Source organism: Vanacampus margaritifer, chromosome 9 (genome assembly GCF_051991255.1).
Source record: "Vanacampus margaritifer isolate UIUO_Vmar chromosome 9, RoL_Vmar_1.0, whole genome shotgun sequence".
NCBI classification, from domain to species: Eukaryota; Metazoa; Chordata; class Actinopteri; order Syngnathiformes; family Syngnathidae; genus Vanacampus; species Vanacampus margaritifer.
The window spans coordinates 16,859,582-16,879,353 of record NC_135440.1 but is presented as its reverse complement, the minus strand read 5'-3'; the positions used below and the strand labels follow the sequence as shown (position 1 = coordinate 16,879,353).

The 19,772-nt window shown below is 38.6% G+C and overlaps 1 protein-coding gene across 1 annotated transcript; it reads right to left on the bottom strand.

The window, feature by feature from the left end:
• Positions 1 to 3,402: 3,402 nt before the first annotated feature.
• On the bottom strand, positions 3,403 to 15,381 carry nradd (neurotrophin receptor associated death domain). Its single transcript, XM_077575789.1, has 6 exons — positions 15,024 to 15,381; positions 8,295 to 8,427; positions 7,832 to 8,185; positions 5,854 to 6,061; positions 5,597 to 5,739; positions 3,403 to 4,603 (listed from the first exon to the last, which is right to left on the bottom strand). Exons 1-6 carry the CDS (start codon positions 15,060 to 15,062, stop codon positions 4,290 to 4,292), a joined length of 1,191 nt encoding a protein of 396 aa, XP_077431915.1. The 5' UTR covers positions 15,063 to 15,381; the 3' UTR covers positions 3,403 to 4,289.
• Between the last annotated feature and the right edge of the window lie 4,391 nt (positions 15,382 to 19,772).

Sequence of the window (19,772 nt, the reverse complement as noted above, 5' to 3'; positions counted from 1 at the left end):
CTTTACCTTGTGAAGTTTACTCACGTGTGTCAGTGGAACCAAAGCTTTTTATCCTCCTGGGCTTTTTACACAGAACCCTTGGAACAGAGATATCGTCAGAACTGAGACCCAGCATGGATGTGTGGTGTGACATCAGCATCCGGTGTGAGGGGGTGAATAGGAGGAAAATTCTCGGCTTCAATAGGCTGTGTAAAAAAAAAATTAAAAAAAACCTAAGACAGAAAACTTTTTATTTTCAAAATGGACAGATTGCCATGTCATCTTGTTTATAGCTGTCAACCAATTTCAGGAATAAAGGACCAAAATAATGCATTAAATGCTTTCAGCACAAAAAGGCTAGGAGAAGTGTGATATTTTAAACACACTGGCCTGGCATTTCTTTGGAATTCCCCCCACAAGTGTTGTTGCACCTCCCTTATGCCTTTGATACTAAGGACCGAAAAATTCCTGGGTTGACTTCGTCATCTGTGTCAGGGACAAGCATTCTATTGGAAATATGCAGTGTGGGAGGGGCTAGTGACACTGCAGCCCACAATGGGTAGATTTAAAGCTTGACTATGTTTCACTACTTAGTAGGAGAACTTTGTCCCCCATTTTGTGTCGGTACAGTTTATTTAAAACAGCAACCTGATGGGGAAATCTGGAAAGATCGCTTTTGCAAGTGGTGTGAAAGGAAGTTGTGCAGTTGTGAGTCTCCAGCCAGATGTTTGGCCGTAGTCTGCAATCCAAGTGACGACCTTCATTAGAGACATTGGCCCTTTTTTTTTTTAAAATTTTTTTACTGCCAACATTTTTTTTTTCTGCCTATTTTCTCCCCACATCGTTCTTTAGAAACGGTACTCAGATGGAAAGGAAGGGATGAAGTCAATATGACTTTTTTTTCTTGATTTGGCGCTACCCTATTAACAATTTTTGGTAACGTTAGCTAAAAGTTACGGTTTGTTTAGTATTTAGTGTATAGCTTCTCCCGCCCTGTTTTGCTGAAAGCAATTTTCACTTTCCAACAAGAATTTCTACCGAAAAATTACCGAATACAATACTGAGCTCTCCAGAAAAGAAAAAAAAAGAATTTCTACGTCACACCACCAAAAATGGCACTGATTGACGTCATCCATCATCCATTTTATGTAGTGCAGTGCTGGCCCTCCACTGGCGCACTTCCAGGTTTATTCTGCTGGCCTAAACTATCAAAAGCACTGACCTAAATGTAAAACTTACCCGAGTTTTGTAATCATTTGTTTCCAAAAATCTTCTGTCTTTATTAAATAGCGTGAGTCTTGGCTGTGCAGCTTCCTGACGTTTATGGTTTTTTTTTTATTTTTTTTTATTGTCCAATCAGATTTCAGCTTCTAAGTGTTGCCACGTAAAGAACTCCAACCATCCTCTGATTGGTTAATCAGAGCCGAGGGGAAAAATCAACAACACAATACAGTACATGCAGGTGACTGAACAGAAGAGAACAGAATGTTGGACATTATTGAACAGTCATTTTAAAGGCGGACTTTTTTTTCTCAAGTTAAAGTGGACATTTTGAGGAAACTTTAGTAGCTGGCTGGCTTTTCAATTCGCCACTTTCAAACTTGCTAGCTAACTCAGCTAGCAAAAGAGGGTGGAATTTGTGTAAAATAATGGGCCTGTCTGGTGAGTATGATGTATTTTATTTAAACTTTTTTCGTTTTTTGTGATGGAGGTAAAGGTTTAAGTATGTTTCTTCATATCTGCATAGGCTAATGCCGCAAAAGTGGCACCATCAAGTTTGAAGTTCATGGTTTGGTTCACACTGGGTCCAATCAGGGAACTAAATGCAAAACCAACTGTTTATGTTTTGTCTAAACAGGGACAGATTTAAAGGCATTAAAATGAAACATCAATAGCTTTATTCTTTTTTGTTTAGGAAAGTGTAACATCAATTCTGAGTGGCTGGAGCACATGACAGTTCCACTTCCTTTATATATATATATATATATATATATATATATATATATATATATACATATATATATATATATATATATATATATACATATATATATATATATATATATATATATATAAAAGGAAAAAAAGAAAGGAAAAAGATCATTAACAGATTTGAGCTGTGAGAAGAAACTTATCTCCACTCTATTTTCATTACAGCCTTATTAAATACCACTCTCCCCCTTAGGGTTCTCTTGGATAGGAAATGTTCTGATGCACTTAAATCCCTTGATATGGGGCAGCGCAGTCTAAATACGTTTGGACTTAGCCCAACCCTCGACCCCTCCTCACTGTGTAATCCATCAAGTCAGTGTGAGTGGCAGATAGTTCAGAATTGCAGGCTGCAGGTCAACTTGACAATCACTTTCACATTTCCAAGAAGGTCAAGAGCAAAATGAAGGAGAAGATGGTGTCTGAATGACAAGAACGAACATTGTGAAATATTCAGCGGAGGCATCACGATGCTTGAGAAACTAAATGACTCATACTAGAGTTACTGGGCTTGTTGAATCATCTGCAGGTACACCTGCACATCATTACAAGAACTCTTGCAGCAAGGAAAGAGAAACCATATTGGTCAAAAATCTTGTCCAAACAAGACAAAGGTCATCAACAGTTCTTGCTAGTACCGGGAAACTGGACCGCATTGCACCAGTCCAAAAATGTATGCACTGATTTCCAGTGTATTCACATAATTAGTTTGCATTGGTGCTGTTTCTAACACGATATGTTGACGCTTAAGTAGCCAACTGAGGTTAGCGCTTAGCAATTAATCAAATTCAAATTGACTCCACAATGTAGTAGAATGTGATTTTCAAATCCCAAAGGCCGCAATAATTTTTTTTTAAAAAACTCAGCTTCATTTAGGTTGGTAGGCTTTATTCTTTATTTTTTTAAATATACATTATTTATTTATACATATCTATTTTACACTGTTGTTATAGTTAAAGTGATTAAGCAGCAGATTTCTTTGCGTTATTGTTGTAAACTGATTGATGATTTACTTAAGTTATTATAGTCAACGTTTAAAAGATTACAAGTCAAATTGTTTACTAAGTTAATAACTTTAAATTAAGTAGATAAACTGTCTTTCATATTAATTCATGGTTTATTTTTCAATAGCCTAATCTATTGGACCAAAAGATATTGTCTGTTAGATTAATTCATTACTTGTGGTTGTTTCAAAAAAAAAAATACATGAGAAGAGGACCTTGGAAAAAAATATTTGCACATTAAATCACAATCACAATATTGAGGGGGGGGGGGGGGGATCACTATTAAATTGTTTTTTAAAATCGTTCAACATGCTGTATGGATCTACAAACACATACATGTATTACTAAATTAATACATCTCAAAATGTTTTCTTTATTTGTTTCCATTGCTTATATTCACTCGCGTTTATAAAAAAAAATGAAAACAAACAAAGAGCATTCATTTTTATTACAAATTATTTATTCATTGAATGACACAAAACAAACAGGCACAGTAAGATGAACTATATACACAAAAAATACCATACATGACCGGCATTAGAAAAATGACCTAAACAATCTTGAGACACATAGTGTCTCACACAAAGACGTCTTGGAGTAGGGAGGCTTGAAATGGTAGTAAAATAAATACAGAAAAAAAAGGGAAGATGTTTAGTCGAAATATAATCCCTTTTGTCATAATTTGAACCTCACTGCGTGCAACTGAGAGAGAAAAAAAAGGATATTAATCACAGTGAGGAAGAGCTCATACCTGATAGTGTTACTATCATCCATTAAACCGCCTCATTCTTGATGTTTGCTCTTTCTTAAGAAATACCAACACAGAACAAAACAATAAAACCTGTCACACACCAATAAGGACATTTTAAGTGTTTTATGTCAACAATGATCTCCTTTATACATGCAATCTAGTTTTGAGTCTTTAAAGATTGTCACGTTATAGCAGACTCCTTTGTGAGAAATTCTAATCACTGACTCTGAATCTCTTTGTGGCCACGAATGACTTAAAAATGGCCTCCCGTGTAGAACATAAACGTGGAAAGAAAAAAAATATATTACAAAAGACTGAATAGTCCACATTGACAGTACAGATTGTAGATACAATGTATGGCCTGTGGATATTATTATAGGTGATAACAAAAGGAAGTAGTTCATTTATTTAGGATTATGCTGATGAAGGCACTTGTGAAGATCCGTAAGAAAAACGGCAGTTTGTGGATATATTATTTTTTTTCTGTTGAACAATAAGACACATAATGGCGTTCTCCATAGTCATAATGATGCAAGTGGGCCTGTGTATGTGTGTTGGGTGCCGCGTCACACTACCGAGACGCCCTGCGAGGGCGAGTTGAGAGCCGAGACCACGTCAGGCCTCTCGATGCGAGCCAGCGCCGAGCACAGCAGTCCCAGAGTGGAGCCTTCTTTCAGGGCCCAGTTGGAAAGCAGCGTGTGCGCGGGGGCCTCGCCGCGCCCAAACAGGTCCAGCTGTTCGGTGTCGTACCCCAGCGCCTGGCCCAGTTGCCGCCAACCGCGGCCCGCTCCTTCCTGCAGGAGGCGCTCCACTTCTTCCTGTCTGTGGGGCGCCAGGTTGATGTACAGGCGGGTGTCCTGCTTGCTGTCCCTCTTTGTACCTGTAGGGGTCAGAGGGTAATAATAACATAAGAAGAAGCCGCTACGCTAATGGCTGTAATCTGTTTTAGTGGAGCCGGTCCAGGCATGACATGGGTAAAAAATATAATTGTGGCCACCACACAATTTTTTAAACATAATTTTGACAGTTTCACCTAGGGGTGTATTCACTTTTGTTGCCAAATATTTACACTTTAAAAGGGAAATCAACCCCATTTTTGGGGGCAATAATATGTTCTGTGCAGTCTCACTAGTCCAAATACGGTATTCTGGTTAATATTGCGTTAGTGGAATATGAGTTAAGCAGCAAAATACAGCTATTTTTATCCATTTCAGGGGGCGGCCATTTTGCCACATCAGACGATTACATTTTTTAACAGTAATTAATCGCATGACTTCAAGAGTTAACTCATGATTAATAATAAATTTTATATCTGTTTTAAATGTACAATAAAATATCTTGTTTCCTAAATTTTCATACTCGTAACATAAAAATGGGGGGGGGGGGAGTTAAACTAATAGAAATATGGCTGCATCTTTTAGTCATTGTACTGTACTGCCACTAGATGGCATTTTTGCATTTGTAAGACGTTGGTGACAGCTTAGTGCATTTTTCTTTTCATGCAATATCTATCTAACCTTTAACATGAAGTAATTTTTGAAACTGCACATTTTTAAAATGATAAAATACAACTTGACCCCAGTCTCTACAAATAAATGCATTATTATTACATTTTTTACTGCTAAATTTTGACGTGGACGAGTCTGCTGTGTTGCAGCTGGAATTCCCCCAGTACAGGCTTTCCAAGTAAGGGGCGGTCATTAATGGCATATTAAAAAAAATTGTGGCAATAAAACTATTTTAATTTAACTCAAAATTAACGCACTCATTTTGACACCCCTAATTATTATATATATATGTATGCATTTTTTGTGGGTAAAAGAAATTTGCTTAAAAAAAAACATTTTAAAGCCTTACTATAATTGTACCGCACCTTTGCAGGTCTGATTGTCTTGCAAACTCTGCGAGTCGAGAAAAACTCCGCTGTCACTTTGCAGCTTCTCTCCCTCTGGAGACGCTCCCAACTCGGCCGCACGCGCCTTGGACAGGGCCTTCTTCTGTTTACACGATCTATAGCTGCGACCAGCATAGAAAACCATGTCAGGAAAACTAGCTACAGTTTTTTTTTTTTGTGTAGAATCCTTCTTATGCCCGTATAAGGACACGCGCACGTCGCTGATAAAGACATACCACTTGTAAGCCACGTAGACGAGCAGGCCCAGGACCACCGCGGCCAGCACGGACACGTAGATCAGGATGTTGTTGCTAGTTTTCTCATCCTGGGGGGTAAACTTGGGCGTCCCTGGGGCAAAACTTTCACCGCCTGGTGTCACATCTTCTACACCGGACAAGCTTGGAGCATCACGAGATCCATCGGAGAGAATGTGCAGCTTTTTATCTGGCGACATAAATGAAGTCATTGCATCTGTAGATCAGGATTTGTGAAATATGTTGATCGAGGCCTTTTCTGCTTCTCTGCATTTTCGCCGTAGGGACAGAAAATAACATGAAAACGGCGCAGAGGAATCACTGCATTCGAGTTCGGCGCACTTAGCAAATGGCAACATAAGATGGCCGCCGCTGGCTTCAGTTCTCACTAAGGTGAGTAAGCCACATTTGTAGTCCATACTTATTTAGTGCCATTGATGAGCTCCATCTGGTGTGTGCACTTTGGCCACCAGGGGGCAGTATAATACATATGAACAATACACAAAGAAGAACTTCAAAACTAAGTGACTTAGTTAACTGAAGTAAAAGTCATTTTTCATGAAGGAGAGTCTACAAGTATTGCTACACGATTTATCTATGACTTTTAACATTGTGTGTTAGCATTACACAACCGTGCTTTTTTACTTGCAACTCGAGACAAAAACAAAATCAGCGTCTTGTTTTTTCAAAAAGTCATAAGTCGCGTCACATCGAGGTCGAGGTGTTAACAGCGGTGCTGTTTCTTTCACCAATCACATTTAAAATTCATCTTCAAAGGTCCAGAGCACTCACTCTTATTACGTCAGGAATTTTCGGTCTCCTGATTAGTTAATCCGAGCAAAACTAGTTAAAAATTTCAACTAGCCAAACACATTTGCACACGTAAATAATTTTAACAATTTTCATCTGTGGTGAATATGATTTACTTAATCTTAATATTTAATGTGTTTTGTCAAGTTATTAGCTAAATTTTGATTCTGAACTGCTCTGGGCAGTCTGGTAAGTCCCCGAAGGCCCAGGTTACCAAATGCATAACCCGCCACTGATTGATAATATCAGTCGTTGAGCTCCTTTGAGGTTAGAAAACCTTCCATTACCGCTTTTTGTCCAGCAACGGTCACCCTCCTGTGGTTTAACTATTTTAGGCTCAAACGCCACCAGCTACTGTGGTGACCCCTCATAGGTCAAGGAGTCACGACATGTGTACTAAAGATGACCTTACTCCTGTAGAGTCGGTGTAGTAATTTGGAAGCCAAGAGACGAGCTGGCGGGCTCGTCTCCGATTTGGACCTGGCAGCAGTTAACCTCCAAGCACTTAACTAGTGCTCTTTTCTTCACTGCTGCCGCTTCCTGGTTGGGAAGTTCTGCAGTTCTGGTGAGGTGTGGATTCAGATGTTGACCACATGTCCATGTTTTTCCTCTGAAGCCCTCCCACTACTTTTGAATTCTTTTTATCTCTCAGCGGCCATTTTCGTGACACTCATTTCAAGTGATCAAATCTGTCGTTTTGGCCGCTCTTTCGCACGACATCAGCGCTTTGGAACGTACATGTGAAAACAGTTTTCAAAGTGGATGTTTTCGAAAACAACATCATTACCGGTACTATTTCTAAATCAAAACGGCCAGCTGCCTAAAATGAAGGGCACGCACATGAGGGTCACATGGGTGGAGCCCAGCCTGGTAAAATTAAGTGAAATTGGATTATTTGCCATAGCGCGCTAATGAGCTAGCTAGCTAGCTATCTAGCTAGCTAGATAGATAGATAGATAGATAGATAGTTTAATTAAATTGCTAATTACAAAGTCTCTCTGGTTTGCCAAAATGTCCCTTTATAGTGTTTACACTGCTATGGTGGACAGATGTGTAGCGCTGTTGTTGTTTCTCATGGTCATTGTGGTGTAAACACGCCTATAGTGTGCTGCCTTTTCTTTTCTCCCCCTTCATTTTCCTCATAACTTACCCATGCAGAGTGTGTCCGAGTTGGCCATGCAGGCCCGGATCTCCACCTCGCTGTCCTTGCACTGGGTGCAGGCCTGGCACGGTTTGGTGTGAGCGTGCTCTTCGGAGAAGGTTCCCGGGCCGCAGATCCGGCACTGCGTGTCCCCCTTGGGGCCGCACTGCTGCGCCGCGCCCTCGCCACGGTTGCATTTGGAACACGGCGCGCATAGGCCGTAGGCTCGGAAGTAGAAGAAGCCGCTGTCGCACTCGCATTGCGTGTCTTCGATGGCGGAGCACGAGGCCAGCGTGGGGACCCCGTACGGGCACTGTGAGCACGGGAGGCAACGGCCGAGGTCTTCAGAGGAGGAGAACGTTCCTGGGAGGACGATGACACCGGCGGCGTTAGTCTGACATGTGCCTCTTGCACAGACAAAGACAGCAATTGATCTGTATTTGTAGGGTAACATTAGAAAATAATTGCTTACCCTGTGGGCATGCTGCGCATTTGGTATCTTCTTTTCCACACTCCACCGCCACTCCAAAACCTGCAGGACATACACTGCAACACTCGCCGGATTCGGTCAACTGTCCGCTGGCGCAAGCATCACCAAAGACAACCTAGGAGGAAACAAGGAAAAAAAGTATTATTATATCTATCAAGGAGGTTATGGTGTGGTCTAGTTATTAAAATTAAAACAATGTCAGTTTAAAGGGGAAGTCGACTCCCCATTTCCTTTTACAATAATATGTTCTATGCAGCCCCACTAGTCCAAATATGGTATTCTGGTTAATATTGCGTTAGTGGAATATGAGATAAGTAGCAAAATCCAACAGTTTTTATCCATTTCAGGGGGCGTCCATTTTGCCACTTGCTGTTAAGTGAAAATGACATCAGAGTTGTTCAGGTCTCAGACTAGTGAGGTCACATATAACACATTATATTATATAAAAAAAAAAAAATTATTGTCAATTGTAAACACGTGCAAATCCCATCAAATAAATTTTCTGGGTCGTATTTTGTTTGTTTGTTTTTTTATTCATTCATATTTCCTTTCAGAAATGCATCCAAAAAGAAAAAGGGCTGACGGAATGAAGCCGAAGTTTATTCATTCCCGTCCTCAGAATACATTTAAGACGCATAAATATCAACTTAAGATGCATAATTATCAATTCAAGATGCATAATTATCAATTATCAATGTTGTGAACAGTTATAAACAAAACAAAAATCAAATTTGCTCTAACTGTTTTTTTTTTCTCTTTTTCTTCTAAATAAATAAATAATCTGATGATTTAGATTAAGGGTCACAACTAGCTCCCATGGACCAGATGAGTAGCATGTAGCTCACAAGGGATAGGACATAGTGATTTACAAGGAATGTCTAATCATTGTTAATCATTACTGTGAGAAATTAATAATAATAACATATAAAGGTAATTTGTTATTTCAGAAATTTGTATGAAACTGGTAGCCTATTTAATCAGTACCCAAGAAGTTGCTCTCAGTTTAAAAAAAAAAGGTTGGTGACCCTTTATTTAGATGCTAGATTCATCATCCTTTTATTATGTATTATTACATTTCTCAGTGAATATTGCATACAATATTGCTTACAACAACGCATTATGTATTGCCATTTTAAAAAGCATATGAATATATATCAATGATAACTGGCATGTTTTAATTTGAATGAAGCCCCATTTTTGCCTGCTCATCATTTGGGATTTTCATATGCTCCTTTTTGGCCTTGGGAAATGACACACTCCCGAGCAATATAAAAAAAAAAAATCAGGGCAGTGGGTGACTGGAATGGGGTCTAACCCCCCTCTTTAATCTTTCCATCTGCCACGGTTTTGGCCCCCAAAGTGCTCGGAGCCCTTATCTACAAGTGGGTAATGGAGAGCCCAGCGTGAATTATGACATGAGGGATAGATCAGACATTCCTAACAGATTGTGCAGTGGGGTTTGGCGCCTGACAGCAGAGGCTGGCTTTAATCAGATGGCTTTGGAAGAATAAGAGGGGGTGGGGGGTGGGGGTGAGAGGGAAAAGAAGGAAGGAAGAAGAGCTTCGACACCTCCGGCTCACGGCGGACGAATGACAATGGCTGGACTTTGTGTGATTTCTCCGGAGAAAGACGTGGGAGGCGGGGGGGGAGGCATATCAAGGGGACAGCAGCAGCCCGAGGCCGGGGTGTCGGTTGCAGGCGGCTAGCCCAGCATGCGAGTGTCTGTCTGGGGGAGAGCGAGACCTTTGAAGTCCCCAAGAGCCCTGCAGGTGTGTGGATGAAGCTCACTATTTCACGACTCCCCTTCTGCAGGCATCTTAAACATTTTAAAGGCAGATTGGCCCGCAGTGCCCCGGAGGGGGGCCTGACGAGAGCAAACAGATGTCTAACAACTAACCTAAAGGGAGTAAAAGTAACAGCCAAACAACCCGCTGATGTCTCTCTTTGTCTGTGAAGTCGGAAGAAACGCCAACAAACCTGCGTGAACCTGCAACCCAAAGCCCCCCTTTTTCAAGTGGATCCAAAAAGGCTGAGAAAGCGTTTAGAATTGGGGTCTTGCCTGGATCCAAAAACAACAACCGGGCTGAGTGAGGGTCTTTCAGAGAAGCCTGATGATATCTGAGCACCAGCCACAAAACCCAGATCAGACGTATTAGGGTGTGGGGGCGGCGGCATCCGGCGCAAACCAGTAAGATGTTTGGATTTGCCGGACCAGGACCAACTTTGGAGCACAGAAAACAGACGGAACTCCTCTTAAATCTCGACTTTGAAAAATATTTAGAGATGGCGGCTGTGTTCGGGGGTCTGACACGTTTCACATCGCCCGAGTGAGTTTGGGCCCCGCCTGCAGGCCAGAATCAGCCAAAAAGGCCTGGCGGTGCCCATGCGAGCGCACAATGAAATATGGCGTCCTTCCACAGTGGAGCACTCATCTGTGCAGCAGACTGGTGACTAAGCCGTTATCCACTTTATGAATGGAATCACGGCTGTTTACCAGCGGGATTTTCCAACCATGGGATGAGCATGACACTTGTTAATCTGCCGATGAGAAATTATGGGCAACAATTTCAAATTGGGTCCAAGTCAAATGCATTGCAGATGTTTTGGTGTTTTTGTTATGATGACTGGTTTACATTTGTGAAAATAGAACTTTTGTAGTTGATTAGAGACCAAGAAAATTGTGCTGTTTGTGTTTTTATATTTCATATTTGAATACAGAGTACTGTGAGCCTTCTATATGCAAATAATGTTTCAAGTGAAAACCCAAGCAAAAATTCTGAAAAATAGGCAATATTAGCAGTAAACAAAAACAGGTGACGTCAAATCACAAACTGCTTTTAGTAACGATGAAACCACATGAATTATGAATTAATTGGATCGGACGATATTTAGCATTTGATGCAAAATTGGTGATCACCTGTAAAGTCTTAATTTGCCCGATCGATCAATGATGTAATTGATCAGCTCCACGAAATAAGACATGACATGCTATTATTAATGTTTATCAGCGGGGTTTTTTAAGCTTATCTTTTTTCCGTGCATTTCACTTGGCATCAATTATACGGGGGTTTTCGCTATTTGTGGACCGGGATAGTCCCAATCCCACACAAATGGCGGCGGTCGACTTTAGACTAAATAGAAAATAAATATAAATGTTTTTAAATGGTGATCAAATCAGTGATTGTTTAGCGTTTTTTTTCCCAAACCTAATCGCTGATTGTAAAAAGTCTAGTCAAGAACATCAATATCTCAAAAACTAGAGCTTGCTCGAAAAAAGCGGATGTCATTTTCGAACTCTGCAACCCAAAATGACTCCGAAACCATTAACATATCTTCAGCACTCGAAAAAAATTAATAATTTGTTGGACAGTGTTATGATTGTCTTTATTATACTGCCCCCTGGTGGCCAAGGCGTGCACACCACAGGTGATGAAGATGAAAATAATTTAGCTAGTGGACTTAAAGGCAAAGTTTTTTTTTTTTTATATTTCCATTTGTATCACAGATTCTTCATCTTGAATAGATGAAAAACTCTTAAATCCTCTAACCTCCAACGTCACACGCTGTCTGTTCTGGAAAGCCAACCACCAATTTGTTCATATTTATAATGAATCTGTTCCAGAGGGTTATAAATCCTTTTGTGTTGGACCTTTAAGTGTACATTCAAGGGAAGTAAGTTTTTCCATCCCTCCAAGTTGACAATCCTCTCCTAAAAAAGATCCAAATCAAGCACTGAGTTGCTATTAAAAGTCCTGCTGAGACTTTCTGTGCACATTTCAAGGAGGCTTTAAGTGGCTGTGCACCCACTCAAGCACGCTGACGCTTATCCGCTGCCTTCAGGGCCCAGAAAGTCAGAGTTGAAAAAGGAGCAAACGAGGGCCGCAGTTGCTTTTTTTTTTTTTTCCATTAGGGTATGAAAAGTTGCAATTTGAAGGGCTTCCCCACTGGGAATAGACGGACCACCGAGGAGCGCGGCTCACAATGCGGTTGCTCTCTACATGCACGGCTGCCGGAGTCACTCAGTCAACACGCGCACACATGCTCGCACGCAGATTTCAGCCCAGCTTACTGAAACATTTTCTGTGTGCTTTAAAGAGAGTCAAAGCTCTCTTTTTTTTTTAAGCAGTTAATTTCACCTGTGTGAAAATAAACACACAAAAGGATGGACTCGCGCAACAAGACGGGCCTCTTCTCTTTCAGCATGCCTAGACTTGGGAAGGGGAGGGGGGGGTTAAAGTTGTGGAGACCCCTCTAACCTCAACCCCCTTCATGCTGATTACTGTCATTAGTATGTACAGGCTGCATGAGGGACAAATTTAAGGATGCCTCAGTGTGCAAAACTTATGATAGTAAATCAAACAGGAGAGACTCGCATGAAAAAGTGCTTGAAAGTTCAAATCCACCCCGGCAACAATTCTGCTTAATGTGAATGCTGTGGTAACAAACTAACTAACTAACTGACTGACTGAGTCACTCGCACACTTTATATGGGCCACAATGTGGGGGAGAAAAGAAGGATAATTGCTCCACTCCGGATATCCACACACCACAGCGAGATGCCCCAACATAACAATACGAGGACTCTTTTATAAGCGGGGCCGTTTACACCATGTTGTTGATTATTGAAAATGGACGTTTGCTGACATCAAGAGATATTTAGAAGTTAGTATTTAAACCTAGATGCATGCAAGCACCCCATTCTGTAATCCGGCCCAATGAACATTTACGTTATCAAGAGTAGTTTTTACATCCATTCTCCTAAAATTAGTTCATTAAAACAAACTGTTATTCAAGGGCCGGAGTTCTGCGGGGTTTGAGATGTTTCCGTCCTCCAACATACCTGATTCATATATTCATCTCATCAGCGAGCTCTACAGACGCTTGTTAACAATCCTGATATTTAGAATCAGGTGTGTGACCAGGATTGGGGAAGCCTGCATTAAAATGTATTTAAATCATTGAATGATTTGTGATTTACTATGAAAATGTTACACTCTAAAAACAGCTGGGTCAAAAATAACCCAAATTATGGATCAAAAAATGGACAGATCCACTTTATGGGTCAATTTGACCCAACTTTCTGGGTTGTTTTATACAAAATTAGAAATTTTTTTTGACCCAAGTAAAGGATCTGACCAATATTTACAAGTTGTTTTACGCTGAAAGACTCAAAGTTGGGTCAAATCGACCCAAGTAGAGGGTTGGTTGGGTTATTTTTGACCGAATTGTTTTTAGAATGTAGTCAACTAAACAATTTTACACATACATCTAACATGTTGTTAAATAATTGTGTCATTCATTATAAGTACTAAAATTGAAAAATTACATTAGACTTTGTAATAATAATAATAATATACATTTTATGTCAATAATTCTACAGGTGTGGTACAAGTACAACTAGCAATTTGAGACTCATGAAATAAAATGTTCAAACTGCTTAATGTCATTTTATGAATTATGTTAGGCTCAATTTAAAAAATATATATATAATTTAAGTGTTTGTTATGTACAGTTCAGTTGTATTTAACTTTTAAGGTTCATTTGCATGTCAAACTGTTTCCTTTCAAACATGTATGTACTTTTATGCGTAATCCATTTTAATTGACTCGTTAATTAAGCACTTTTTGTTTCTATTTTCCACAGTGTTAAACAATACAATAACATTGAGTTGAGTTGAGTAAACTGAATTTCCTCTAACTTATCGACTATAAAAAAGTATATGTTTAAAATTTAAGTAATTTCTTCTTTTTTTTTAGCTTTGCCTTATGATGTTTCCCCCCCAGTAATCCCGACTGTTTGTCCCTGAGACTGTAAATGAAGCTGATTTGCTTTTTATATCATCCATCCATCCATTTTTTATATCAATAAAATATATTTGATATTAATAAAAAACAAAAGATCCAAATTCGTAGTACCACTTTTGCACCTGTTCGGATGACATCGCCGACTACTGGCCTGGCATGCTCACTACAGTCGTTTCACGTAAAACTCTAAAAAGTGCGTCGGAGCATTGCAATAAACCCAAATGTTTACATAATTGTATATGCCAACTATACATATCACTTTGATGAGATAAAGTGCTTTTACTTGGGAGCCTGTCCAGACAAGAATACAAGCCCCAGGCGCTTTCAGCCGGCAGATGTCTGTGACTGTAGGCCTCGATTATACACTATAATTGATTTCATAACAACAATAATAGTACGTGATCGCACGTGACGACTTCACTTATCCTTAAAAATCAACATTCTCATGACTTTAATGAGTAGGATGAATTGAAAGCTGCTTTATTTTAGCTGCTGGCAATCGCGATGACTGAGGATGGAAAATAAAGTGTCATGTGACGTTTTTTGTTTTTTTTTGTTTTTTACGGATGAATACATTAACCCCTGCAAAAAAACAAAAAAAAAAAGAAGGGGGTTCCAGCTTGAAAACTAACCAACAGGCTGTTAGTGGAGCGTTTGTGTGTGTGTGTGTGTGCCTGCAGGAAGTGTGCCACAAAGGACTGAGAAACTTTTTAAGTGCCATGCAGTTAACGTTAACGGTTTTTGGCACTTCATGTATAAATACATAGTGAATTTAACTTAAAGAGTGACTTATTTTGCTGTATTATTACCAATAGTATCAAAATGTAAAGAAACATTTTAATACGACCCTTAAAATAGAGAGAGAAAAAAAGTTATTGTCAACTGTAATGAGATATTTTTTTCTTACTTTGAGTAGAATAACCCCACAGATGAGAAGTGTTGCCATCCTTTTGGACTTCTCGTATGATGAACGATGAAAAAAAAGAAGTCAAAACCAGCAGAATATCCTCCAGAAACGTGTCAAAAATGAAAGAATGTTGTCCCAAAAAAAATGTCGGTTTTGTTTAGGAAAGCCCAAGAATTCGCTCATAGTCCAACAACACTCCCGTCTTGTCTTTCAAGACAGACAGTGACGCGTTCAATGTCCCTCGGTCATTTCGGCATCGTCCTTTTTCGGCCGATTGGCACAAAGTTTCTTTTGTTTCAGATGGCAGGATGCGGCGGCCGTGTGTGTGCGTGTGTGTGCGCGTGTGCTCTCCTGCTTCTCCTCCACAGCACAGGCGAGAAAAGCTGCTGCGAGCACCGCTTAAACATTTTTCTCCTCCCATGCCCTCGGACCTCACACGGGCCTCCTGATTGGCTGCATCCGTGAAGGGGCGTGGTGTGTCCTACCGCACATTTCTTTTGCACCACCAAATAAAAGATGGATGCTTTATTTGAAGGAAATTAATTAATAAACGTATACTTCGTATCACCAGATGTTTCTTTCCATAGATAGACATATAGATCTATCTTGTTAAATGAATTATTTTTATTATAGTGTCAGAATGTATTGGTATATATTATTAATTTACCCTAATCTCAATACTGTAATTATTTTCCACGTATGTCAAACAGATAGAAATAATACTACTTTCCTATCTATAAAAAGAACAGTTCATGATCCAATGCATACCACATCAAGTGTCAATACAATAATCATGATAATAATAACGATAAACTATATCACCTATTTATAATGTACCTTTATATTAAAAGAACAGTGCATGACCAAAAGCATACAACATCATATGTTTCATATTAATAGTAATAATGTAATAATAATAATGAAAAATAATTAAATAAAATACATTACCTATCTATTTATTTGAAAGGAACGACTCATGATCCAAAGCAAATAATGATGATGATGATAATAATAATAACTCAAATATATTATCTATTTATTTGAACGGAATGGCTCATGATTCAAAGCAAATAATAATAATAATAAATAAATGCATTACCTATCTATTTATTTGAAAAGAATGGCTCATGATCCAAAGCAAATAATAATAATAATGATACATAAATAAATAAATACATTACCAGTCTATTTATTTGAAATGAATGGCTCATGAGCCAAAGCAAATAATGATGATGATAATAATAATAATAATTAATAAATGCATTGCCTGTCCATTTATTTGAAAAAAATTGGCTCATGAGCCAAAGCAAATAATAATAATAATAACAATAATAATACTCGTGAACCTTGTGAGGAATAAGCAGTCATGAAAATGGATGGATAATAGTATTAATAAAAATACATTCATTACCTGTCTATTTATTTGACAGGAATGGCTCATGAGCCAAAGCAAATAATAATAATAACAATAATAATAATCGCGATCCTTGTGAGGAATAAGTGGTCATGAAAATGGATAGTTGGATAATAATAATAATAATACAATACATTACCAATCTATTTATTTGAAATGAATGGCTCACGATTCAAAGCAAATAATAATATTAATGATAATAATAATAATACTTGCGACCCTTGTGAGGAATAAGCGGTCATGAAAATGGATGGAATAATAATAACAATAATAAATACCTGGCTATTTATTTGACAGGAATGGCTCATGATCCAAAGCATACCACATCAAGTGTGACAGATAATTACTTATCTATTTTGCATGTGTTGCAAACCATTATGATGCATTTATTATTGATCTGCATTAATAAGTTCATAAACAAATACAGTACATCATGCCTGGATATCACAAAACAATCAGCTGAAATTGAAATAATAACCAGATTTATTCATCTGAATATTGAGTTCCTTTATTCTACGTCACACTCATATCCAAGTTGTAAAAGTGGTCTGTGGCGCGGGATTAAGCGTCATTAAAAGTTGCGGGACGTTGGCGCCGGCCTGTGATCCGTTGTTATCAGCGACAAAAGAGCAGGAGACGTCCATGTTTGATCTCTGCAATTGAAAAGATTAGCGAGCCAACGCGGGCTGAATGGCACACCTTGTAAAGTGAAGTGAATGCATGGCAGGGGGCCTCCCACATCAGAGCCCAACAAATGGGGCGAGCCCTCAGACACAATACCACTTGCACTTCAAAGTCGCAAGTCAGGAGAGGATTTTGCGGCTCTGATAAAGCTGCAGACATATTTTGCGAGTCACACAGTGTTCTCCATTTGCGAAATTGTCATCATGTCCAATTATGCTCCCTGAAAAAAAACATTGGAAAAGTGTTGCAGAAAGTGTTTGAAGGACTGCGAAAATCGTCATTTAACAAATTTCTTATTTCAGCACTGGTAGCATTATTCAGCATTATTGAGTTTGAACGTTAACATTGTGCTCAAATATAAGATTATGATTCACTTATCAATGAAACATGTACATAAATAAATGTTTGCAATTGTAAGAGATGACATACAATTTTGTATTGTACTACAAAGTTAAATGCAAACAAATCCCCTTAAAACAAGCAGAATCGAACAGTATGCACAGTTCAGTGATTCTTTTGTGTACCACTAGAGGGAGCCAACTTTTTTTTAAGCGCCATGTTCACCGCTACTGTATTTCGTTAGCCTATTAGCATGAATTCGAGTCATTTTTAAGTCATTGTGACTAAATCCATCCGCGTATTCAGTACATTAAAAAAAAAAGTTTTTAATTGTCAGTTATCCAGGTAATGTAATCCATAAGGGTTAATTTGAAGCAACTCCTTGTTTTTAGTTATGCTATTAGGTGAACAATTTGCTTTTTTAGAAATGACATTTGTTCACTAGCTTGACCTTTGACCTTGAAACACATTTCCCAATATTTATTGTTGAGACACAATATAACGTTAAGTATCTCACTAGCCAAAGCATGTGTTTTTCTACTTTTAAAGCCCTTTTAGGCCATCTTAGCTCTTTGTAAAATAAGATAAATAACCAAGTTGGTTAGTAGGATACATTCTTTGTGTTTATTTTATTTTATTACATTTATTTTAGGACTGTAGTTTTGTGTATTTATTACTGTAACTGTCTTGATCTATGTGAGTTTTCATGCTTGAACGAATGAATTAATTGTGTTGTTTAAAATGGGCTATCGGCTTAAAAAATTATTTTGTCATATGACTTTTGGAATTTAGAAATTCCTATACTTACTAAAGTATGTATTCAGTTTATTATAATATTATATAAAGGCTTTATTCTTGACATAAATCATTTATTTATTATATAAATGTTTTATTAATTTTTACTATATAACTGTAAATATTTGATATATTTTTTTCTGTTGTGTTGTGTTTGGTATATTTTCTTATAATCACAAAATTATTTTCATTTTTTTGCGCAACTGATGTGTACATTTCTTATTTTTCTTTCTTCTTTATTTGAATTGGATAACGTGATGTTAAGTTTTTTTGTTCACTTATTTAAAAAAAAAAAGGGGGGGGCGCTCAGGACTTAAGACGCTGCCGAAGTGAGTGCGAGGTGTCGACCCCTCCCACCATTGTCAGAGGCCACATCAGAGCAACTGTAACCTTCTTCACCCTCCTTCCACTTCCCTTATTCACTGTTTTGTGGTTTGTATTTGACTTGGGGGGGGGGGGGGGGGGCAGGTTGGTTTTATCACCACCCCCAACCCAACTCCACGTCCCCACTCAATTGTTACCCCAGAGGTGTTTACGGGGAGGCCGACAGGATGTTCGGCCCACCAGGAGATCAAAGTGACCTCCTGATGTAAAATGTGATGTTGCTCACCGGTGACCTTTTCAACTGCGACGGGTCCAACATCACAGACGCATGCAAGGCCCGGATTACGCCAGAGGAGGCGAGAATCAGCGTCTCCTTCTTCAGTGATAAGGAAAGAGGGGCGGGAGATGGGTTTCAAAAGTGGATCTGGGAATGTGATGGCGGACCATATTTGGCTTTTCAGTGCAGTGGAGATTCGAAGGTTGAATAGAATTGAATTCAAGGTCGCTACTTTTAGGACTTTTTTAATGCAAGAGACTAAAAGCAATAAAAGAGGAAAATGCCACCCACAATTACCTGTCAATCACTAGAAAACTTTATTTAAAATTCAGTTTCTTTTTGAAAATAGTTTTACTATGATCCCAAAAGATGACATATGACAGATGTTAATAATCAATTATTTATAATTAAATTAATTATTCATTTTAGTTATATATTTGTATTTCCAAATAGTTCAATAGACCACATAAATACAAATAGAGTTCCAAAGTTTAATAAATCGGATGATGGCATAAATCAGAAATGCTGTGCGCTGAAAAAAAATATATTTCACAGTGGGTACGCCACTGAAAAAAAGGTTGACAGGTCAACATCGGAACATTCAGAAACCATTAGGGAACTTCTGGAGTCTGTTGGCTGCACTGAGAGAAAAGGGGGTGAATTTCACACACCCTAGTTTTTTTATTTGTAAAAAAAAAAAATTCAAAATTCGTTCAGAATTGTGTCCCACTTAGATGTTGATTCTTGATTAAAATTGACACTCTTCTTTTATACCGACAGTGCCACACACAAAAAAATCTAAATAAAGAAAAAATAATGTTCAATGGTGGCCTCATTTATTGCGCAACTTTAGGACAACTTTATTTTGCTTTATGTCACCTTCATAAAAGAAATAAAAAGTCAGTTGGAGTCTTCG

Excerpts from the sequence above, each read along its gene's own strand:
- nradd (XM_077575789.1), bottom strand. The coding sequence starts at position 15,062 with ATGGCAACACTTCTCATCTGTGGGGTTATTCTACTCAAA. Across the intron at positions 8,428-15,023 it reads GTGGGGTTATTCTACTCAAA|GTTGTCTTTGGTGATGCTTG; the intron begins GTAAGAAAAAAA and ends GTTTCCTCCTAG. Across the intron at positions 4,604-5,596 it reads AGACAATCAGACCTGCAAAG|GTACAAAGAGGGACAGCAAG; the intron begins GTGCGGTACAAT and ends TGACCCCTACAG.